At 44.7% G+C, this 24383-nt stretch overlaps 1 protein-coding gene across 1 annotated transcript in view; it reads right to left on the reverse strand.

Annotated features, from left to right (window-relative positions):
- LOC132889128 (MAM domain-containing glycosylphosphatidylinositol anchor protein 1) overlaps positions 1-24383 on the reverse strand; it is a 700848-nt gene that overhangs the window by 511976 nt on the left and 164489 nt on the right. The window contains exon 3 of the mRNA XM_060925323.1: positions 10476-10615. Coding sequence (XP_060781306.1) covers positions 10476-10615 — 140 coding nt within the window. The remainder of the gene's footprint in view (positions 1-10475; positions 10616-24383) is intronic.

Genomic DNA, 24383 nt, shown 5'->3' on the forward strand with positions numbered 1-24383 from the left:
CCTCTTGCGACGATTTCGCAAGTCCACGGGTGGTGCCTATCTCATTGCAGCAAATAAATTCTGCTGGACTCGTGAGCAACTCCACGTTACATTTTCCGCACGAGCACCACACCGTGTCACCTGCACACAGACACTCTGCCCCACGCTCGCCATGCCCATGGTCAGCATCAGTCTCATCCAGGCCCGGCGCCGTGGGGGGGGGGAAGGGGGCGTCGCCCCCTCGTGGCTACAGCCTCGCCCCCTCAACGGAGACTCGGATCACTTAATTGTTTTCTTAATTGTTATTGTGGGTGTATGTGTGAAATGCTGACACAGCCGCGCACACACAGACCTGTGATAAGTACAAGGGGAGGGGTCATGCGGGCGGGGGTTTTACATGTAGTCTACACTTACAAGTGCACTGTCTCTGCAATATGCAGTCAGTTTACGGGAGTAGTCTTTCCCCCACCGAATTCAATCACAATATTGTGAATCCATATTCTTTCTTTGTAGGCTAAATTTATCTCCATTTATGTCGGTGTATGTGTTCATATATGGTCCGCTTTGTGCGCAAATAGCGTAAGAATATGTGTCGTTGACATCACCCCCCATGCAGCGGGGGTGAAAATTCATCACTTCAGAGTGTTTAGTCCCCTACACGCCTAAACTGGGATCACGGATTAAGTGGTTAGCGTTTACTCGGTGCGAGTCAGGAAGGCTATTACTGGTGCAGCCGTGGGGTCTGTTGATTTTTTTAAATTATGATTTTGGCCACCGAGCTAAGTACCTTAGACTTGCATTGACGTTTTGTTTTCATGCCGCGGAGCTATTTGTATGTATTTTAAATTTAAAGGACTTGCCTGTAGGTTTGTGTGTGTTGTTTTATGTTTGGCATCTTTCCGGTTGTAACGTGTGTCTGTGAGAAAATTGGAGGGGAGGGTTAACAGGTGGGCACGGGTGTTGATAAAGCGCAACTGCCCTGGTAATATGTCACATGATTTTCCCATACTAAAGCAACCTTCGGGCTGTGGTTTTGTGGTTGGCGCAGTTAATTGTTTGAAACACGTTGTCAGACCGCCATCACTACTACACACTATATGAAAAATATTTGCCCCCTTGCGATTTCTAATTGCCCCCTTAGTAAACTGTTCCTGGCGCCGGGCCTGGTCTCATCCTCGCCGTCATCTGAGCTTTCTTCTCTTATTTCATCACCGGAGTCGAGAGTACCTCAACTAGGTTCAAACTGGTACCCTTCTAAGCCATAGCCTGCTTGCAGTGTGTCTTGCGGGATCTCTTCGTGTGATTCGACAGAGCTGTCGCTTTCACTTGATGCGCCCGACGCCATGATTACACGCTTATCTCCTCTATTTCGGAGAGTTCCGCTAGTGCAGTGGGTAGCGCTGACATCACGGTCTTTTAAAAATGCGACTCTTGTGTGGTTTAGCGTATAAAGTATTATATTTACAATTACCAAGATATTTCGTTGTTTTCTAGTATATAAATTTGATAGAATACTTAAGAATACGTTACTTTGTCACATCAGCAACTGTATATATTATATTTGGTACCCCTTTAAACAGCATTATAAACATGGCTAGAAACAAATGTGACAGTGATAATGATAATGCTTCGCAAAGCCTCCGTGTAAACAGCTTCCGTATCTGTGCATGCTGATTGTGCTCAAATCAGTGTCAGGTGTTTCCTATAATGACTGGGTCCCAAGCATACGCACAACGTGCTCCATGAGCATGCGCGGCCGCTCAAGCTGCGCCAGACTCAAGCGCAAAGGCACGACAGTCAAGAGTTCACCTACTCCGTGACCACAACTTTTAGCTCACATGTATAACGCCATCAAAATGCTTCATTTTCATCGATAACCCATCGCAAAGCATCGTGAGCTGTAGTGTGACCATAGCTTAATGAGGTGGATGTGACATTGGATGCAACCCAGCAATTGTACCCTACGAATAAAAATTAGCTTCAATTTGAAAAAAAAATGACCACCCATGGCCCATTAGTGGGCTTCGCAGCCCACTAATGGGCCATGGCCCAGTGGTTGAGAAACACTGCCATAGAGTGTTGTTCAGTGCCAAGGAAGGACCATTTAAAGGCTGCATTTCAAAAATGCTATGTCATCGAATCCCATTGAAGTAATGTTCCGATGTCTAGGATCCGTTGAATTCTACCAAGGACCAAGTCTTTTATTCAGGGAATCTTCAAGGATGCATGTGGATATCCTTGGCATTTTTAAAGAACCAACAATCCTATGCACATGTACTAGGCTGGACCTTTTCAATGATGCACACCTGCCTAAACTCTGAAGGACCCAACTTGGAAGGATCCAAGGGAGCATAGTAGACAATGAGAAACACCTACAGATTCTCATGTGGAAGAAGAAGAAGAAGAAGAAAAAATTTATTCAGTGTTTGGCCCCTAGATTTAAATTTTTTAATTTGTAACTTAAATGTCCCCTCCTAGAACTGCCACCTTATTGTGGTGGAGGGGTTTATGTGCTTGAATGATCCTAGGAGCTATGTTGTCGGGGGCATTATGCTCCTGTTAGGGTCTCCCAAGGCAGACAGGTCCTAGGTGACAGGCCAGACCAAGAGCAATTCACCAAAACCCTTATGGAGAATAATCGATCAAGGACCGTGACATCACCCAGTATGGCGCAGCCAGGGCCCCACCCTGGAGCCAGGCCCGGGGTTGGGGCTAGTATGCGAGCGCTTGGTGGCTGAGCCTTTGCCACAGGGCCCAGCCGGGCTCAGCCCAAAGCGGTCTATGTCTTGGACACTCGGGTGAAAAGAGGGGCTGAGCTGTCAACTGATCACCACCTGGTGGTTAGTTGGATCCGCTGGCGGAGGAGGAAGCCGGACAGACCTGGCAGGCCCAAACGTATGGTGAGGGTCTGCTGGGAACGTCTGGCCAAGCACTCTGTCGGGGAGGTCTTTAACTCCTACCTCCGGGAGAGCTTCTCCCAGCTTCCGAGGGAGGCGGGGGACATTGAGCCTGAGTGGACCATGTTCTCTACCTCCATTGTAGACGCGGCTGTTCGGAGCTGTGGCTGCAAGGTCTCCAGTGCCTGTCGTGGCGGCAATCCCCGAACCCGGTAGTGGACACCAGAAGTAAGGGATGCCATCAAGCTGAAGAAGGAGTCCAATCGGGCCATGTTGACCTCCGGGACTCCTGAGGCAGCTCACGGGTATCGGCAGGCCAGGTGTGCCGCAGCTCGGGCAGTTGTGTAGGCAAAAACTCAGAACTGGGAGGAGTTCAGGGAGGCCATGGAGAAGGACTATCGGTCGGCCTCAAAGAAAATCTGGCAAACCATCTGGCGCCTCAGGAGGGGGAAGCAGTACTCTGCCAACACTGTTTACAGTGTGGGTGGGGAGCTGTTGACCTTAACTGGGGACATTGTCGGGTGGTGAAAGGAATTCTTTGAGGATCTCCTCAATCCTACCATCATGTCTTCCATTGAGGAGGCGGAAGCTGATGACTACGAGGTGGACTCATCCATTACCCAAGCCGAAGTCACTGAGATGGTTTGCAAGCTCCTCAGTGGCAAGGCACCAGGGGTGGATGAGATCTGCCCCAAGTATCTCAAGTCTCTGGATGTTGTGGGGCTGTCTTGGCTGACACGCCTCTGCAACATTGTGTGGCGGTCAGGGACAGTGCCTCTGGAGTGGCAGACTGGGGTGGTGGTCCCTCTTTTTAAGAAAGGGGACCGGAGAGTGTGCTCCAATTATAGAGGAATCACACTTCTCAGCCTCCCAGGAAAGGTTTACTCCAGGGTACTGGAGAGGACAATTCGGCCAAAAGTCGAACCTCGGATCCAGGAGGAACAATGCAGTTTTTGTCCTGGTCGCGGAACACTGGACCAGCTCTATACCCTTCATAGGGTGCTCGAGGGTTCATGGGAGTTTGCCCAACCAGTCCACATGTGCTTTGTGGATCTGGAGAAGGCATTCGACTGTGTCCCTCGTGGTATTCTGTGGGGGGTGCTTCAGGAGTATGGGGTTCAGGGTTCTTTGCTAAGGGCTGTCCGGTCCCCGTACAAATGGAGCAGGAGTCTGGTTTGCATTGCCGGCAGTAAGTCAGACATGTTCCCAGTGCATGTTGAACTCCAGCAGGGCTGCCCTTTGTCACCGGTTCTGTTCATAATTTTTATGGACAGAATTTCTAGGCGCAGCCAGGGGCTGGAAGGAATCCTGTTTGGGAACCACAGGATTTCATCTCTGCTTTTTGCGGATGATGTTGTCCTGTTGGCTTCTTCAAACCAGGACCTTCAGCATGCACTGGGGTGGTTTGCAACCAAGTGTGAAGCGGCTGGGATGAGAATCAGCACCTCCGAGGCCATGGTTCTCGACCATAAAAGGGTGGCTTGCCCTCTCCAGGTTGGTGGAGAAGTCCTGCCTCAAGTGGAGGAGTTTAAGTATCTCGGGATCTTGTTCACGAGTGAGGGAAGGATAGAGCATGAGGTCAACAGGCAGATCGGTGTAGCCTCCGCAGTGATGCGGTCGCTTTACCAGTCCGTTGTGGTGAAGAAGGAGCTGAGCCAAAAGGTGAAGCTCTCAATTTACTGGTCGATCTACGTTCTGACTGTCACCTATGGTCATGAGCTTTGGGTAATGACCGAAAGAACAAGATCGCGGATACAAGCGGCCAAAATGAGTTTCCTTTGCAGGGTGGCTGGGCACTCCCTTAGAGATAGGGTGAGAAGCACAGTCACTCGGGAGGAGCTCGGAGTAGAGCCGCTGCTCCTCCTCATCGAGAGGAATCAGCTGAGGTGGCTCGGGCATCTCTTTCGAATGCCTCCTGGACGCCTCCCTGGGGAGGTGTTCCAGGCATGTCCCCCCGGGAGGAGGCCCCAGGGAAGACCCAGGACATGCTGGAGGGACTGTGTCTCTCGGCTGGCCTGGGAACGCCTCGGTGTTCTTCCCGAGGAGCTGGCCGAGGTGTCTGGGGAAAGGGAAGTTTGGGCTTCCATGCTCAGACTGCTGCCTCCGTGACCTGGCCCTGGATAAGCGGATGAAGACGAGATGAGACGTAACTTAAATGTGCCAATGGCATTTCTACCAGTCTTATGAACCTTCTGCAATGTCACCATGAACCCCCAGGGGTTCTTGAACCCTGCTATAGATGACTTGAAAGCATGTGATCAAAATGTGCTACATCATGAGCATCCACCATGATGGTGGATATACAAAGCAACTAGGATGGCAGTCGCTGAAAGCATGTCTGTAAACAATGCTGAATTTTCTCAGTATTACCACAATTCAAACGGTTGAGTGAAGATAGATATGTGTGGTTTTGACCCATATTATATAAAAAAGTCAGACTTTTCTGAAGATAAGATGCTTCTTCCGACCATTGAGTACCCAGACATCACTCAGTGCATTTACATGCACATAGAGAAAATCAAATTTCTGCCGTAGCTCGGCTGAAATCGAACCAAACTGGATTTGTCGTAATCGAGCTACGCGACCTAGATTATGCGATTGTAGCCGAGCTACTTAGTGCATGTAAACCCTATCGAGCTACGTAGTCGAGCTACTTACTTCAGCACTGGCCCTTCCGGAAGTGACGAGTGACGAGACCACAAGCGGGAAACACAACAGCCTCGGTCGGCATGACAACAGTAGTAGTAGCAAGCAGCAGAAGAGGTCAGGAGGAACAAGGAGAACGAATAAACACGGAACTGATAACTTTGTTTATACTCTTGAATAGCTCTTCTTCATGACAACAACCGGAAGTGTACCAACACGATGGGGCGTGTAGCGCCACCTGTGGCTCGGGTGCACAATGTACCTCACACAATAGCTCGATTTCCTTGTGTGCATGTAGGATTGGATTTCTCTGGCACCCCTGCTGGGACCCTTAGCTCAATTACCGACAGTAGCTCGATTTGGATGTGCATGTAAATGCACTGACTGTCATCCCTGCACGTTTTGGCACGTGCACCTGAAGGACTCTCGGGCGCACTCCAGACTGTGTGCACGCCGAGCAGATTCTTGCACGCGCTTTTAATGAGGCTCACCTGCACGGAATTAAGGTGCGTCAGTGCACCTATATAGAGACTCAGAAAACACACACTCTGTGTGAAGTATTACGCCACATCAGTGCCCATTATTGAGCCTTAGTTTCCATGTTTGATTTCCTGGTTTTGAGATTTTTGTGCCTGTTCCTAGTTCCTGTTTTTCTCGTTACCTGTGACAGTCTGTTCGTGCCTCGCCTTACCTTTTTACTTGCTTCCTGTTTTTGAGATTGCCTGCCTTTTTGGATTGTTTGCCTGTGGTTTTTCACAATTGTAAATAAACATCACTTCTGCACTTGCATCCATCTCCTACCGCGTCCCTGACAATCACATTCTATCTGGTTTAGCTGTCGAAGAATCAAGTCCAACCTTGGATGAAACATAGCCCATTTTCTGAGTGGGTGCCCAGTCTGGATTGTTTCTATTGTATAATTTTGCTGGCGATCCTAGAAGTGAAATGGTAATACACGCGTTAAAATGATAACAACGACTGAGTGAACCACGACAAAAGAACACTCATTTTATAGCAAAATTCTAGCAACATGAAATAAAATTCTTCCATGATATTATCGAGAAAGCTTTTGAATCTCACCTGAGATAAAATGATTACTGCAAACACGAGCTGTTTTGGTTTTAGCCTCTGTTAGATCAGCCCTGCCAATGTTGTTCAGCCATGCTCATCTCCTCTCCACACTAAGCCTCAGAGTTTCCTCACCTTCTTTCTGAATCATGGACAGAATTCTAAAACATCGGAATGTGCTATGGTCACGAGTACTGTTGTGACCACAACCCTATACAGCACAAAGATATGGCATAGCTAAAAGAATGCTTAAAGTAGTGGAAAAACAAAGATAGTTGCGCACGCATGACTATGTTTTATATGGAATGTCGCTTGACCCCATATTTGTATATCCACTAACATGGCCGACATCTGGGTTTCTATTTTGCTTTGATGTCACTTGCAAGTCAAGGATAGAGAAACAAAGCTAGACTATCAAAGTCAAAATCCTTCCTGTGCAAGCTCCTGATATTCCCAGGCAGTCACCCATCCAAGTGCTAACGAGTCCTTTAAGGCACATCAGGCAGCACCGATCTCCATTTCAGTGGCCCTTGGCCTCTCACCTATTACATAATTAAGGTTATAGTGGGGGTGCTGGTCTTCTGGTAACTATGAGCATTTGACTCCCTACTCACACCCGTATTGCAGCAGTAGGTACAATAGAACTTGTGAGCTCCCGGATGAAAGGCAGACACACTAACCATTAGACCAGCTTGTGGGAAGTTAGACTATACAGCTAGATTATAACAGCTAGACAATATTCCAAAAGAAAACAAGCTGTTGTGACCATATTGCTTTTTTTGGGCAGATTAGTTCATCAGCACTGTATTTTTAACTTAATTGTCAGCGTAAAATCTTAACATAATCCATGATTTGACAAAACAAGATAAAAACTTGCAGGGAAAATTGCTTACCATCTCCACTTGTTTTGATTTGCCGAGGTTATATATAGACTGATAATTGCACACACAAGGACAGGCACCTCAACTGCAAAGACCATGAGAGGTTTCAAAGCTACACACACCTTGTCTTTTCACTCTTATCCTTCCATCCTTGGTGTCTGTACTCAGCACCCTATCTCTTCAGTTCTCAGTGTGGAAAAAACGCCCACACACGTGCACATCCTCGAGTTGTGATGACAGGATCACAGTGTTAAAGATGATGAGATGTCAAGTAGTAGATTGTACTTGTGTGATATTAAATCTGAGCAAACTAAACTAAACAGAAAAAAAAATGAGTGAAATTAATGTGTTTGCTTTTTGGTTTACTTTGCCTTCATATTGTACTTCATCCTTGTTAGGGTCAAAGTGGAGCTGGATCCTGTCTCAGGAACACTTGATGCAAGGCAGGAATATATACAGTTTCTCACACACTCATTCATACCTTGGAGCAAATTTACCTACTGGCATGTTTTTGAGAGGTAGGAGGAAACCAGAGAACCCAGAGGAAACTCAAAAGGATCTTCAAAGAGAGTAACCTGAGCTCAGAATCAAACCAGGGACCATGGAGCTGTAAGGAGCCAACACTATCTGGTGCAAAACCTCCATCAGTGGCTTTTACATGTTAATTTTATTTTCAACTTGTAACATATCACTACATGATACAGAAATGTACATTACTCATAATTTTCCTTAAATTTGTGAAGAAATTCCTTCAGGGAAAAAAAAAATCCAGCTTCGCTGCTCCTGCATATCAAAGGAGCCAGCCAAGTTGGTTCAGCATCTGTCTAAGATGCCTTTCAGATGCCTCGTAGGCGAGGTGTTCCGGGCATGTCCAAATGGAAGGAGACCCTAGGGCAGAATCAGGGCCTGCTGGAGAGATTATATTATTGAGAACACCTTGGTGTCCCTCCAGAAAAGCTGGAGGAGGTGGCTGGGGAGAAGGAGGCCTGGGCATCTCTGCTTGAACTGCTGCCCCCATGAACCAGACTTTGATAAGTGGCATTTTTTGTGATTATGATATATGATACTAAAATTCCTCAGCTCTGTTGCTGGATGTGATGTGGAACAGTAGTAGTCTATATATATATATGAAATACATTTTGGCATTTAAAAAAACCTAATAACTTATGGCATACTCTTGTAGTATGCCACAAAAGTTCTTTCTGTGGTTCTTTTTCACAAACTTGCAAGCTACGTATTTTTGAAGAATACTCCACATTGTGTTGGATGGTTGGGGGTGTTTTTCCTTGAAAAAAAGGTAAGTTTTAAGCCTGTGAGAATCCAGTCACCATAGTAGAGGCATTTTCGTGGCTGTGTGTGTTTCATACAGTCCAGTGCTGAAGAATTTTGAAGAAAGCTGCAAGCATACACAGTCTCACAGTCTACCCCAATCTCTCTAGCCTGCATGTAGTTGCTGGATGGTTTTTCACCCTCCCTTTATTCTTTTTTTTTTTTTTTTTTTTTTTTACATTTTCTCTTTATTCAAGTCAGCAAGAGAACAGGTTTTCTTTAGTGTTCCTCAGATCATTTCTGCTCTAAATCATCCTGTAGTAAACATTAGCAGTATCTCCCAGCCAAGATGCACACACATTATGAGAAATGCAGTTCCTCAAATACAAGAATAATGCAAATCTAACTGCCATTTCTATGTTTTCATAACTTATAACTGACTTAACATACTTGTTAGGAATGAAAAATTAAACCTCTCTCTCAGTGCACTCTCCTTTCTATAAGCTTCCCAAGTACAAATCCGTACAATTACTTCAAATTAATCAAATTACATTACAAACAAATAAATAAACATAAATACTATTTCATACCAATCTTTCTGTTGTAGTAGGTTCAGCAGTGAGCCGAGAATGTGTATGTGTTGCCATGAGTTGAGCACAAAGAAAGCTGACTAGAAAATGGCAAGTGGGCTGGAAAGCTACATGTCTTTAGAAAGTTTTATGTTAACACCATGCCAAGGGCATGAACACCGATGAAAAAATTGATAGGGACTTTTACCCTGGATCCTGGATCAACTATGTTCTTTTAGTGAAGCACTGCCAAAATTGTAACACTGGTGCCGAAACCCAGGTGCTGCTCAGAAAACAAATTAACATGGGCCCGATCATCCCCATTTCAAGGCCTCTGCCCACACTGTCTCCACAGAAGAAGCAGCTAATGCAGCCTGTGGCCATACTATTCAGGAGGGGAATCGCCCAGCAGGTTCCACCAGCACACACTCAGGTCCTCTGGGTATCAACAACCATCATAACCATCCCCCAATCTGAAAATGACATACAGCATCTTGCAAAAGTACTCATTCCCCTTGGTGTTTGTCCTGTTTTGTCACATTACAAGTTGGAATTAAAATAGATTTTTTGGGGGGTTAGCACTATTTGATTTACACAGGATGCCAACAACTTTAAAGGTGAAAATTGTTGTTTTATTGTGACACAAACAATAATAAAGTTAAGAAAAAAAAGAACTCTGGAGTGTACATAGGGATTCACCCCCCAAAGTCAATACTTTGTAGAGCCACCTTTTGCTGCAATTAATCTCAGCTGCAAGCTTCTTGGGGTATGTCTCTATTAGCTTAGCACATCTAGCCACTGGGATTTTTGCCCATTCCTCAAGACAAAACTGCTCCAACTTCTTCAAGTTAGATGGGTTGCGTTAGTGTACAGTTCAAGTTCACTTCAAGTTATGCCACAGGTTCTTAATTGGATTGAGGTCTGGATTTGACTAGGCTATTCCAAGACATTTAAATGTTTCCCTTTAAACCACTCCAGTGTAGCTTTAGCAGTGTGTTTAGAGTCATTGTCCTGCTGGAACATGAACCTTCATCTCAGTCTCAAACCTCTGGCTGACTCAAACAGGTTTTCCTCCAGAATTGCCCTCTATTTAATGCCATCCATCTTTCATTCAGTCCTGACCAGGTTGTTGTGATTTGATAGTGAATGTGTGTGCATGTGTGTACCTGTGGCCGTGGATGTCCCTTAACCAGGCACTGTAACACGAGTGTGTCACCTTCACGGATGGTGTAGATCCTCTCACTGATGTTATCCTCCTTCACCACACATGCCTGGCCAGAGTGAACAATCTGTGCGTTTGCAGGAGCTGAGAGAGAGAACACAAGATTAGAGAGACCGTTAGCACAAAACCATGCCAGTTTATCCCATGAGTGTTTTCAAAGGTCTACGTGGTCCATTGAAATTGTTATCAGAAGTAAACCAAGTCTGATTATGTATCCAACATAAAGATTTATGTCCTTGGTTCCATAGTGCAAAACTGTATCCTTACATGCATACCACTTTCATCTATAGCACTTCTCCATCAGGGACGTGGTGGAAGCTGGAGCCAATCCCAGCTGACTTCAGGCAAGAGGCAGGGTATACCCCAGGCAGTTCACCAAACTACTGCATAACACATATCACAACATATCACATTCACACCTGTGGTCAATTTAGAGTAACCAGTTGACCTAATCTGCATATCTTTGGACTATGGGAGCAAACTCTACACATAAAGGCCACAAGGTTCGAACTCAAAACCTTCTTGCTGTGAGGCAACAGTGCTAACCATTGCACCACTCCTCCTTACATCCATCTAATCATCATAAAATAGTTCCTGCCTTCCTAATGCACATGACTTTTCACTCATGCTTGAATGCTACTCTCAAAGTTAACAGAGACCCTGTTGGTTGTTTCACACATTTTAAGTATAAGGATTTGGATGATTATACACATAAAACAAACCAGGAATGCTACATGTTTCAAAAAAAAGTGTAAAAAATGTTTCTCCAAGTCACATTTAACAACCAAAAGCTCTTCTAATGGGCAGCACGGTGGTGTAGTGGTTATCACTGTTGCCTCACAGCAAGAAGGTCCTGGGTTTGAGCCCAGCGGCCACCGAGGGCCTTTCTCTGTGGAGTTTGCATGCTGTTCGGGTGGGTTTCCTCTGGGTGCTCCGGTTTCCCCCACAGTCCAAAGGTTAGGCTAACTGGTGGCTCTAAGTTGACCATAGGTATGTTGACCATAGGTGTGAATGGTTGTCTGTGTCTATGTGTCAGCCCTGCAATGACCTGGTGACTTGTCCAGGGTGTACCCTGCCTCTCGCCCATAGTTAGCTGGAATAGGCTCCAGCTTGCCTGTGACCCTGTAGGACAGGATAAGTGGCTACAGATAATGGATGGATGAAAACTCTTCTAATACATGACACCATAATGCACACAGTGTCCACAACTATAGTTCCTGCCTGCAATACTATCCAGACACATTTCATGTCTGGAACAAAAAACTTAACTGTGGTTTTATCTTATCCTGTCAGGCACAACCTCTCATTAACTGTGTATTGAGACATTACAAAGCAAAATAAACTTTGGTCGGAAATAGCAGAGTTTGATAGGTACAGTGTCTTGCAAAAATATTCATCCCCGTTGGTGTTTGTCCTGTTTTGTTGCATTACAAGCAGGAATTAAAATTAATTTTAACAACTTAAAAGGTGCAAATTGTTGTTTTATTGTGACATAAACAATAAGATGAAAAAAAAATTGGAGTGTGCTTAGGTATTCACCTCCTTTCGTATGAAACCCCTAAATAAGAGCTGGTCCAACCAATTAATTTCATCTCATCTCATCTCATTATCTCTAGCCGCTTTATCCTGTTCTATAGGGTCGCAGGCAAGCTGGAGCCTATCCCAGCTGACTACAGGCGAAAGGCGGGGTACACCCTGGACAAGTCGCCAGGTCATCACAGGGCTGACACATAGACACAGACAACCATTCACACTCACATTCACACCTACAGTCAATTTAGAGTCACTAGTTAACCTAACCTGCATGTCTTTGGACTGTGGGGGAAACCGGAGCACCTGGAGGAAACCCACGCAGACATGGGGAGAACATGCAAACTCCACACAGAAAGGCCCTCGCCGGCCATAGGGCTTGAACCCAGACCTTCTTGCTGTGAGGTGACAGTGCTAACCACTACACCACCCTGCTGCCCCAATTAATTTCATAAGTCACATAATTAAATTATTAAGATGGCATGATGGTGTAGTGGTTAGCACTGTTGCCACACAGCAAGAAGGTCCTGGGTTCGAGTCCAGAAGCTGACAAGGGCCTTTTTGTGAGGAGTTTGTATGTTCTCCCCATGTCTGTGTGGGTTTCCTCTGGGTGGTCCGGTTTTCCCCACAGCCCAAAGACATGTAGGTTAGGTTAATTGGTGGCTCTAAATTGACCATAGGAGTGAATGCGAGTGTGAATGGTTGTTTGTGTCTATGTGTCCACCCTGCGATGACCTGACACATTGTCCAGGGTGTACCCCGCCTCTCGCCCATAGTCAACTTGGATAGGCTCCAGCTTGCCCACAACCCTGCACAGGCTAAGCAGTTACAGATAATGGATGGATGGATGGATCCACCTGTATGCAATCAAAGTGTCACATGATCTCTCACATGATGTCTGTATAAATCAACCTGTTCTGGAAGGACCCTGACTCTGCAACACTACTAAGAAAGAAACATGAAAATCAGGGAGCACTCCAAACATGTCAGAGACAAAGTTGTGAAGAAGTATGATCAGAGTTGGGTTATAAAAAAATATATATCCCAAACTTTGAATATCTCAGGGAGCAATATTAAATCTATTATATAAAAATGGAAAGAATATGTCACCACTACAAATCTGACAAGAGAAGGCTGCCCACCAAGACCCACAGACCAAGCAAGGAGGGCATTAATCAGAGATGCAACAAAGACACCAAAGATAACACTGAAGGAGCTGCAGAGATCCACAGCGGAGATGGGAGTATCTGTCCATAGGACCACTTTAAGCTGTACACTCCACGGAGTGGGGCTTTATGGAAGAGTGGCCAGAAAAAAGTCATTGCTTAAGAAAACATGTTTGGAGCTTGCCCAACAGCATGTGGCAGACTCCTCAAATACATGGAAGAAGATTCTCTGGTCAAAGGAGACTAAAATTGATCTTTCTGGCCATCATGGTTTCCCATGGCATGTGTGGTGCAAACCCAACACCCTGAAAACACCATTCCTACAGTGAAGCATGGTGGTGGCAGCATCACACTGTGGGGATATTTTTCATCTGCGGGGACAGGAATGCTGGTCAGGACTGAAGGAAAGAAGGATGGCACTAAATACAGGGCAATTCTGGAGGAAAACCTGTTTGAGTCAGCCAGAGGTTTGAGACTGGGATGAAGGTTTATGTTCCAGCAGGACAATGACCCTAAACATACTGCTAAAGCTACACTGGAGTGGTTTAAAGGGAAACATGTAAATGTCTTGGAATGGCCTAGTCAAAATCCAGACCACGATCCAATTGAGAATCTGTGGCATAACTTGAAGACTGTTGTACACCAATGTAACCCATCTAACGTGAAAGAGTTGGAGCAGTTTTTCCTTGAGGAATGGGCAAAAATCTCAGTGTCTGGATATGCTAAGCTAATAGAGACATACCCCAAGATACTTGCATCTGTAATTGCAGCAAAAGGTGGCTCTACAAAGTATTGACTTTGGGGAGTGAACACCTATGCACACTCGAGATTTCTGTTTTTTCATCTTAATTATTATTTGTGTCACAATAAAACAACAATTTGCACCTTTAAAGTGGTATGCATGTTGTGTAAATCAAATGGCGCTAACCCTCCAAAAATCCATTTTAATTCCAGCTTGTAATGTGACAAAACAGGACAAACATCAAGGGGGATGAATACTTTTGCAAGACACTGCAGACAACTTTAGCATTAGCAATTTGCTTTGTGAAGCCCAGCCCATAACATAGAAATGAAACAACCAATTTTCACCTTGATTAGTGCATTAGTTCATTTGTGCTCAGCTGCTTTAGGCTATACTTGTATAAAAATATGTGAAATAAACCTTAGAGAAGGACAAGGGGAAAATAATGTCACTTCAGAGCTCTTTGGGACGAAAACAAGGTAATGTTTCTTCTTGCCAACAGTAAATTGGAGGGTGGTCTGATTACATGGCTTTAATTAATTACCACCATTACTAGCAAAATGAGGCCTGCATTAACGCTAACACTTTTTATTGATGACTGGCAGAGTACAATGGATTTTTCTCACTTACTCAAAATCCTGAACTCAGCAGTTATACAGAAATTCCTTCAACTCTACTTGCATGTTCTACTCAATTATGGGAATAAAGCAGCCTACGTGAAAATCTCCTTTGAAGCCCCAGGCAAGAGCTAACAGACATCCACTGAAGCCCGTGCATCAAATTGTGTCTAGTAGGTGTTTGTGTACTTGCTGTTTTTATGGGAAGAGAGATAAATGCTCATTGGACAACATGCTTTCAACGTGTCATTTTGAGCTCCATCCGGACACATGGCTTGCACAGTTTCTTTCTTTATATGATTGGTAGGTCTCTCAAAGTTAGGCATGTAATGATATACTATGTGACAATAAATTGAGATACAAACTTATGATGATTTGAATTGATTAAATAAACAATGAAACATGATTTTCATCAGGTTGCATAATCTCTTTGTTTTTCCTGGTAATTGCATTGTTTAGACAACAGATGGCGAAATAACGCACAATAGCAGGAATGCATGAGAATTCGCCTTCGTTATTACCTCCGCCAACTTTGTTGGAAGAGGTTGTGTTTCTCATCTCATCTCATTATCTCTAGCCGCTTTATCCTTCTACAGGGTCGCAGGCAAGCTGGAGCCTATCCCAGCTGACTACGGGCGAAAGGCGGGGTACACCCTGGACAAGTCGCCAGGTCATCACAGGGCTGACACATAGACACAGACAACCATTCACACTCACATTCACACCTACGGTCAATTTAGAGTCACCAGTTAACCTAACCTGCATGTCTTTGGACTGTGGGGGAAACCGGAGCACCCGGAGGAAACCCACGCGGACACGGGGAGAACATGCAAACTCGCACAGAAAGGCCCTCGCCGGCCCCGGGGCTCGAACCCAGGACCTTCTTGCTGTGAGGCGACAGCGCTAACCACTACACCACCGTGCCGCCCGAGGTTGTGTTTTTGCCTCCATTTTTCTTTTTACAATGTAACTCAAATGTAGTGAAAGGATTTTGATGAAATTTGAAGGAAAGGTTTCAAGGGGCAAGGAACAATTGATTAGATTTTGATGGAACCCAGATACCGTATGTATGCGGATCCAGATTGTTTTTTGTTTTTGTTTTTTTTGCGTGTGTGTGTGTGTGTGTATGTGCATATTTGAATATGTGGCACTGGTGGAGTTATGCACTCTAAGAGAGATAGCCTTTATTGTCATTGCACAGTCACCCATACAATGAAATTGACATGCCACAACTGAAGGTGTATTAAAAACACATAAGAACAAAAACATACATAAAAACAAGAACACATAAAAACAAAAATATTGGTCATGTCATTAAAATAGAATAAATAAATAAATAAATAACTGAGGTAGTTAAAAGTTATTGCACTTCATAATAAAAATAAGCAAAAGAGCATTTTAGCGACCCATGTGCGTATTAAGTGTCCTGACAGCTCATGGAAAGAAGCTGTTTTTCAGTCTGTTTGTTCTGCTGTTTATGCTTCTGTACCTCCTTACAGAGGGCAGCAGGCTGAGCAGGTGGTGTCCGGAATGTAGGTGGTCGCGAATGATCTTCCTAGTTCTGGAGAGGCATCAGGAGCTAACAATGTCATCCAGGGAGGGCATAGGACAGCCAATTGTCTTTTCAACTGACCTTATCACCCTCTTCAGCTGTTTCTTGTCAGCCGCTGTGCAGCCAGCATACCACACAGTGATGGAGAAAGCCAGCACACTCTCATTGGTGGAGTGATAGAAGGTCACCAACAGCCTCTCCTCCAGTCTGTTCCTTCTGAAGACTCTCAGGAAGTGAATTCAGCGTTGGGCCTTCCTCACAATGGCTAAGATGGCGGTGCGTCCAGACGCAGCAGCCCAGCGCTCCTCACGTTTTGGCAGCTACTTTGGTTTTTCTTGTGTTTTTCTTGTGGGGTTTTGAAACTGTGTGTGTACAGTACAGCAGAGCTGAGCTGTTTTCAGGTTTGAATGATATTCACTGCAAGTTCAAGGCTGACAACTGGGATTCCATCCCTCTGGAGATTCGGTGCTCTTCTGAGAGCAAGGGGCTCAACACCCCTCTGCAAAGGTGGAGAAGACAGTGGCAACACAGAAAGCAGAGAGGGGGAAGAGAGGGGGGCTACAGGTGAAGCTAAAAGCTAACCCTCACAAACTGGTGGTCCCAAGTCTTTTTCTCGCTAATTCCTGGTCGCTAAACAACAAAGTGGATGAGCTACGACTGCAGATCACATCACACAGTCTGAACCACTGTGTGATGATAATTACGGAGACTGGGCTTGACCAAAACATCCCGAATGCTGCTATTGAGTTAGTGGGCCACGCTATCTTCAGAGCAGACAGGACCATTCACTCCGGTAAGAGTAGAGGAGGAGAACTTTGTATTTATTTAAACAACAGCTGGTACACAAATGCTACAGTTAAAGACACTTACTGCTCGCCAGACATAGAGTATTTAATGCTGCTGTGTAGACCTTTCTACTTGCCGAGGGAGTTTACATAGGCAAGGCAAAGCAAGTTTATTTATATAGCACATTTCATACACAATGGCAGTTCAATGTGCTTTACAGAAGCAAAAACAAAGACAGTAAACAATAGAGAAATAAAATTACATAAAATAATTTTATTTTTAATCTAAAACAATTAATTAAAAGAATTAAAAGAAAATAATAAGAATTAAACAATAGTAGAAATAAAATAATAAAATGCCAAAAAGAAAAAAGGAGAAAAAAAGAAACCAGCGGAATAAAATAGAATAAAATTAAAGTAAATTTAAAACATGCAGAGAAAGTAAAGATTATAAAAAATGTAAAAATATTAATTATTTAACAGAAAGCATCTGAAAACAGCTTGGTCTTTAACCTAGATTTGAAGCTGCCAACAGCAGGAGCATTTTTAATGTCCTCTGGCAGTTGGTTCCATAGCTGTACTGCATAGTAGCTAAAAGCTGCTTCACCACACTTTGTTTTAACAACTGGTTTTAATAGTAAATTTTTCTGTTGTGATCTGGTAGATCTGATTGGGTTAGGCCGCTGCAACATATCAGAGAGGTAATTGGGCCCTGTGCCATTTAGAGATTTATACACCAGCAGCAATACTTTAAAGTCAATTCTGTAGCTTACTGGAAGCCAGTGAAGGGACCTTAGAATTGGGGTAATGTGCTCTATTCTTTTTGTTCATGTGAGAACCCTCGCCACTGCATTTTGAACCAGCTGAAGTCGTTTGATGGTCTTTTTTGGCAGGCCTGTGAAAAGGCCATTGCAGTAATCAACCCTACTAGAGATGAAGGCATGTATTAGTTTTTCCAGATCATTTTTTGACATAAGTCCTCTTAGTTTGGAAATGTTTTTTAGGTGATAAAATGCCGTTTTAGTGATTGCTTTCATGTGACTGTCAAAGTTTAGCTCGCTGTCAATGAAAACACCAAGATTTTTAACCATTTCTTTAGTTTTAATCCCTTTTGTGTCAAGAATAGTGGTAATCCTGAGTCTTTCATCTTTTTTCCAAATAGAATTACTTCTGTTTTATCTGTGTTCAACTGAAGAAAATTTTGTGACATCCAGCTATTGATTTGATCAATGCACTGGTAGAGACATTCAAGGGGGTCATAGTCATTAGGTGATAGAGCAAAATAAATTTGGGTATCATCTGCATAGCAGTGATACAAAATTGAATTATTATTGATAATTTGCCCAAGTGGGAGCATATAAAGGTTGAAAAGTAATGGTCCAAGAATCGACCCCTGGGGGACACCACAGGTCAAGGGCATTGACGTTGAGGAACAATTTCCCAGGGTAACAAAGAAGCTTCTATCTTTTAAGTATGATTTTAACCAATTGATAACTTTACCAGTCAATCCAACCCAGTGTTCAAGTTGATATAGCAGTATGTTGTGATCAACAGTATCAAAAGCTACACTGAGGTCCAGTAATACCAGGACCAATGTTTTGCCTGCATCAGTATTAAGACGTATGTCATTTATAACTTTAATCAGCGCTGTTTCAGTGCTATGATTGGCACGAAATCCTGACTGAAAATTATCAAAAATATAAAATACATAGGCCATCATAACAGCTGTGTATGTGCCGCCACAAGCTAACGCTAGGCTAGCTATGGAGAAGTTATACCACTCCATTAGCCAGCATCTGTCAGCACAACCAGACAGTATTGTTATAGTGGCAGGAGACTTTAATCATGTCAACTTGAAATCAGTTCTGCCCAAATTCCATAAATATGTAAACTTTCCAACAAGAGAAAAGAACATTTTAGATCAAGACTACTGCAACACATCAGATGCTTTCAAAGCCAGCCCTCTGCCACACCTGGGACTCTCAGATCATCTCTCTCTGTCTCTGATTCCATCATACAAACCACTCAGCTGCAGACAGAAACCATCCACAAAGACAATCAAAGTATGGGCTAAGGAAGCCACCTCAGCCCTGCAGGACTGTTTTGAAGATACAGACTGGGGAGTTTTTGCTGAGGAGGCAGACCTGGAGAGACACACGACAGCTGTCCTCTCATACATTAACTTCTGTGCTGAGAGTGTGACTGAGACAAAAACTGTTAGTGTTACCCAATCATAAACCATGGCTCAACAGTAAGGTTCGGGGCCTGCTCAAAACACTTGACTCTGTGTTTAAATCTGGGGATCTGCAGGCCTACAAAACAGCACGGAGAAACCTGAAGAGGGGCATCAGAGAGGCCAAGTGCAGGCACAAGCAGTGCATAGAGGAACACTTTAATAGCAATAACTCCAAAGGTATGTGGCAGGGGATAAAAACTCTGACTGGCTACAAGGACAACAACATACTCACAAACCCCATGGACCGGACTCTGCTGGACACACTGACCCGCTTCTTTTCTGGCTTCAATCGACGAAACAGGGAGGCCAACATCCACCCAGCACTTCCAAGGAAGGATGACCCCATACAGCTGTATCAACACCAGGTCAGAGCCACCCTGCGGAGAGTCAACGCAAGGAAAGCAGCCGGTCCAGATGGAATCACTGGCAGGATCCTCAGAGACTGTGCAGACCAGCTAGCAGAGGTATTTACAACCATCTTCAACCTATTACTCAAACAGTCCACAGTCCCCACTTGCTTGAAATCAGCTACCATCATCCCAATACTGAAGAAAAGTACAGTGAACTGCCTCAATGACTATTGCCCAGTTTCCCTAACCCCCATCATCACTCAATGTTTCGAGAGACTCATCCTCTCTCACATTAAAATGGCCATCCCTGCTGACCTTGACCAACATCAGTACGCTTATAGAGCAAACAGGTTGACAGAGGATGCAATAATCACTGCTCTCCACACAGCTCTCACACACTTGGATCAGAAAAAACACCTACGTGCGAATGCTGTCGTGGATTTTAGCTCCACCTTTAATACAGTTATTCCCCACAGGCTAGTTCAAAAGCTGAGTGACCTGGGCTTAGGCAATTCACTGTGCACTTGGATATTGGATTTCCTAAGTAACAGACCACAGAATGTCAGGATTGGATTTTACACATTCATTACATGGACATTACACATTGGATTTTACACTCTCATCTTGAACTCAGGCACACCACAGGGGTGTGTCCTCAGCCCCCTCCTCTACTCCCTCTTCACCCATGACTGTTCCCCCATCCACACCAGTAACACTCATCGTCAAATTTGCTGATGATACCATGATAGTGGGAATGATAACTAACAACAACAAGACAGCCTACAGGGAGGAGGTCCAGCACTTAACAAAATGGTGTTCAGACAATAACCTGGACTTAGTGGGTGGCATGGTGGTGTGTGGGTGGAATGGTGGTGTGTGGGTAGCATGGTGGTGTAGTGGTTAGCACTATCGCCTCACAGCAAGAAGGTTCTGGGTTCAAGCCCAGTGGCCAATGGGGGGCCTTTCTGTGTGGAGTTTGCATGTTCTCCCTGTGTCTGTGTGGGTTTCCTCCAGGTGCTCTGGTTTCCCCCACAGTTCAAAGATGTGCAGTTAGGTTAACATGGAGCAGCCTTGGGCTGAAGTGCCCTTGAGCAAGGTACCTAATCCCTAACTGTTTCCCAGGTGCTGTAGTATGGCTGCCCACTGCTCTAGTGTGTGTGTGCTCACTTGTGTGTGTGTGTGTGTGTGTGTGTGTGTGTGTGTGTGTGTATTCACTGCTTCAGATGGGCTAAATGCAGAGGATGAATTTCACTGTGCTTGAGTGTGCATGTGACAAATAAAGGCTTCTTCTTCTTAAACATTTCAAAAACTAAGGAAATGATAGTGGACTTTAGGAGATAGAGGTGCACTGAACACTCTGCCCTCTGCCTACACGGTGAGGAGGTGGAGAGGGTGGAGACCTTCAAGTTCCTTGGCATCCACATCTTGGCTGAGCTCACCTGGACCACAAGCATCTCTCACCAGGTGGGGAAAGCCCAACAGATGCTTTACTTCCAGCATTAGGAAGTTAAAGCAAGCTTGCCTCCCTCCCTTTTATCGATTTGCAATAGAGAGTCTCCTGACCTACTGTTGTATGGTGTGGTTTTCCAGCTGCACTGCAGAGGACAGGAAGGACTTGCAGCGGGTGGTGAGGGTGGCAGAGCACATAATTGATACACCACTACCTCCCCTCAAAGACATTTACACTAACCAACTACAAAAGAAGGCCAGCTGTATTTTAAAGGACCATGCCCACCATGGACATCATCTGTTATCCCGACTACCCTCTGGAAGGAGATACAGACTCATCAGAGCTGCATCAAACAGACTAAAAAACAGTTTCTACCCTCAAGCTGTCAGATGCGCAACCCCACCTCCCCTGCCCCAACTTCACCAGTGAGGGGCAACAAACACCCTCCCCCAAGGAAAATGCCTATTTATTGCTTTTATGTCTCTTTATTATGTTTCTTTTGTGTTATTTTGTTCTTATGTGCCTATTTTATTCCTTGTTCCTTGCATTATGCACTACCAGTACCAAGAACTGCTAAACTGTGTTTCATTGTTTCTAAAACAATGACAACAAAGATCGATCGATCGATCGATCTATCGATCTATCGATCTATCTATCTATCTAGTTAGCTGACCAGGAGAGGTCCTCAGAGATATGAGTCCCCAGGAATTTAAAGGTGCGGACCCTCTCCACGCAGTCTCCATTGATGTAAAGGGGAGCGGGGTCAGCTTTGTGCCTCCTGAAGTCTATGACCACCTCCTTTATTTTCTCTGTGTTAAGAGCCAGGTTTTTTTTTTTGGCACACCACTCTGCCAGCTGCTACACCTCGTCCCTGTAGGCCAACCTGTCCCCTTCAATTATGAGCCCCACCAAGGTGGTGTCATCCACAAATTTAATTATTGTGTTGGTGGGGTGGGTGGGAGTACAGTCATGGGTGTAGATGTCATACAGAAAAGGGCTCAGCACACAGCCTGATGGAGTGGAGGAGCTGTGAGCGCCGATCTTGACAGTCTGTGGGCAGTTTGTAAGAAAGTCTTTGATCCAGGCACAAGTGGCTGAGGAAAAGTCCAGGGCAGCCAGCTTGTCCACAAGGATGTCAGGGATGATGGTATTAAAAGCTGAGCTGTAATCAATGAAGAGCATCTTTACAGTGGTCCCCGGCTTTTCCAGGTGGCTCAGAGCAGTATGGAGGGCTGTGGGGATAGCATCATCAGTGGACTGGTTTGGTCTGTATGCAAATTGATATGGGTCAAAGGCAGGAGGGAGGCAGTCTTTAATGTGATGTGACATTAGTCTCTCAAAGAATTTAGCGACTACTGGTGTTAAGGCAATGGGTCTATAGTGACTGAAATTGCTGGTGGTTGAGTTTTTGGGCATGGGGACTATAGTAGCTGGCTTGAGACAATGGCATGTGTCAGGGAGAGATTAAAGATCTTAGTGAAGACTGCTGAGAGCTGGTAAGCACAGGATTTGAGTACTTTACCAGGTACTCCATCTGGTCCAGCAGCTTTCCTTGTGTTCACAGACCAGAACACATGACTCACTTGATGTTCCTGGAGAGTGAGTGTGTGAGAGCTTGCGGTCTGTGGGTGTGTGTGTGTGACTGTGTGAGGCCTCGTTGCTGCAAAGCAGGCAAAGGTTTAATTCCTCTGCCAGTGAGGCATTGACACTGATGGTCACAGAGGTGTTGTCTTTATAGTTTGTGAGATGTTTTAGTCCCTGCCACACTTGATGTGGTTTGTTGTTTGACAAATGGTCCTCCACCTTCCTCTTGTAGGCCTCCTTTTCACCTTTAATGCCCCTCCTTAAGTCTGCTGTCATCATGCTGTACAGGGTTTTGTCACCTGTCCTAAAGGTGGAGTTACAGGCCCTCAGGGGTGACTGAACTTCGCTTGTCATCCAGGGCTTTCTGTTTGGATAAACACAAATGTGCTTGTCAACCGTGACATTATCCATACAAAACTTGATGTAAGACAGAACAGTGCCAGTAAAGCCCTGTAAGTCCTGTTGTTCAAGGATATTCCATTCTGTGACATAGAAGCAGTCCTGCAGCTTGGAGAGTGCACCCTCTGGCCAGGTTTTTACAGTCTGTGTAACTGGCTTAGTTTTCTTCCTGAGGGGAGTATATGCAGGGATGAGGAGCAGTGATAGATGGTCAGACACATCCAGATGTGGGAGGGGGACTGCTCTGTAAGCATGCTTCACATTAGAATAGACATGGTCCAGTGTGTTAATCCCTCTGGTGGAGCACTGTACATATTGTACAAATATTTGGGAAGGACAGACTTTAAGCATGCTTGGTTAAAATCCCCAGCAATTATTTGTCCTCAGGGAGTCCTCAGGATGACCTTGCTGCTGTCTATTAACAATGTCATGTAGGTGGGCAAGAGCTATGCTAACATTAGCATCTGGTGAAATATACAGTGCCTTGCAAAAGTATTCATCCCCCTTGGTGTTTGTCCTGTTTTGTTGCATTACAAGCTGGAATTAAAATTGATTTTTGGGGGGATTAGCACCATTTGGTTTACACAACATGCCTACCACTTTAAAGGTGCACATTGTTTTTTTTTTTTAATTGTGACACAAACAATAATTGACATGAAAAAACAGAAATCTGGAGTGTGCATAAGTATTCTCTCCCCCAAAGTCAATACATTATAGAGCCACCTTTTGCAACAATTATAGCTGCAAGTCTCTTGGGGTATGTCTCTATTAGCTTAGCACATCTAGCCACTGGGATTTCTGCCCATTCCTCAAAGCAAAACTGCTCCAACTCCTTCAAGTTAGATGGGTTGCGATGGTGTACAGCAATCTTCAAGTTATACCACAGATTTTCAATTGGATTGAGGTCTGGGCTTTGACTAGGCCATTCCAAGACATGTAGATGTTTCCCTTTAAACCACTCCAGTGTAGCTTTAGCAGTATGTTTAGGGTCATTGTCCTTCTGGATCATGAGCCTTTGTCCTAGTCTCAAACCTCTGGCTGACTCAGACAGGTTTTCCTCCAGAATTGCCCTATATTTAATGCCATCCATCTTTCCTTCAGTCCTGACCAGCTTTCCTCTCCCTGCAGATGAAAAACATCCCACAGCATGATGCAGCCACCATCATGCTTCATTGTAGGGATGGTGTTCTCAGGGTGTTGGGTTTGCACCACATATGGCATTTCCCATGATGACCAGAAAGTTCAATTTTTGTCTCATTTGACCAGAGAATCTTCTTCCATGTGTTTGGGGAGTCTGTCACATGCTGTTGGGCAAACTCCAAATGTGATTTTTTTAAGCAATGACTTTTTTCTAGCCACTCTTCCATAAAGCCCCACTCTGTGGAGTGTATGGCTTAAAGTGGTCCTATGGACAGATACTCCCATCTCCACTGTGGATCTC

The sequence above is a fragment of the Neoarius graeffei genome, chromosome 7, assembly GCF_027579695.1.
Source record: "Neoarius graeffei isolate fNeoGra1 chromosome 7, fNeoGra1.pri, whole genome shotgun sequence".
NCBI classification, from domain to species: domain Eukaryota; kingdom Metazoa; phylum Chordata; class Actinopteri; order Siluriformes; family Ariidae; genus Neoarius; species Neoarius graeffei.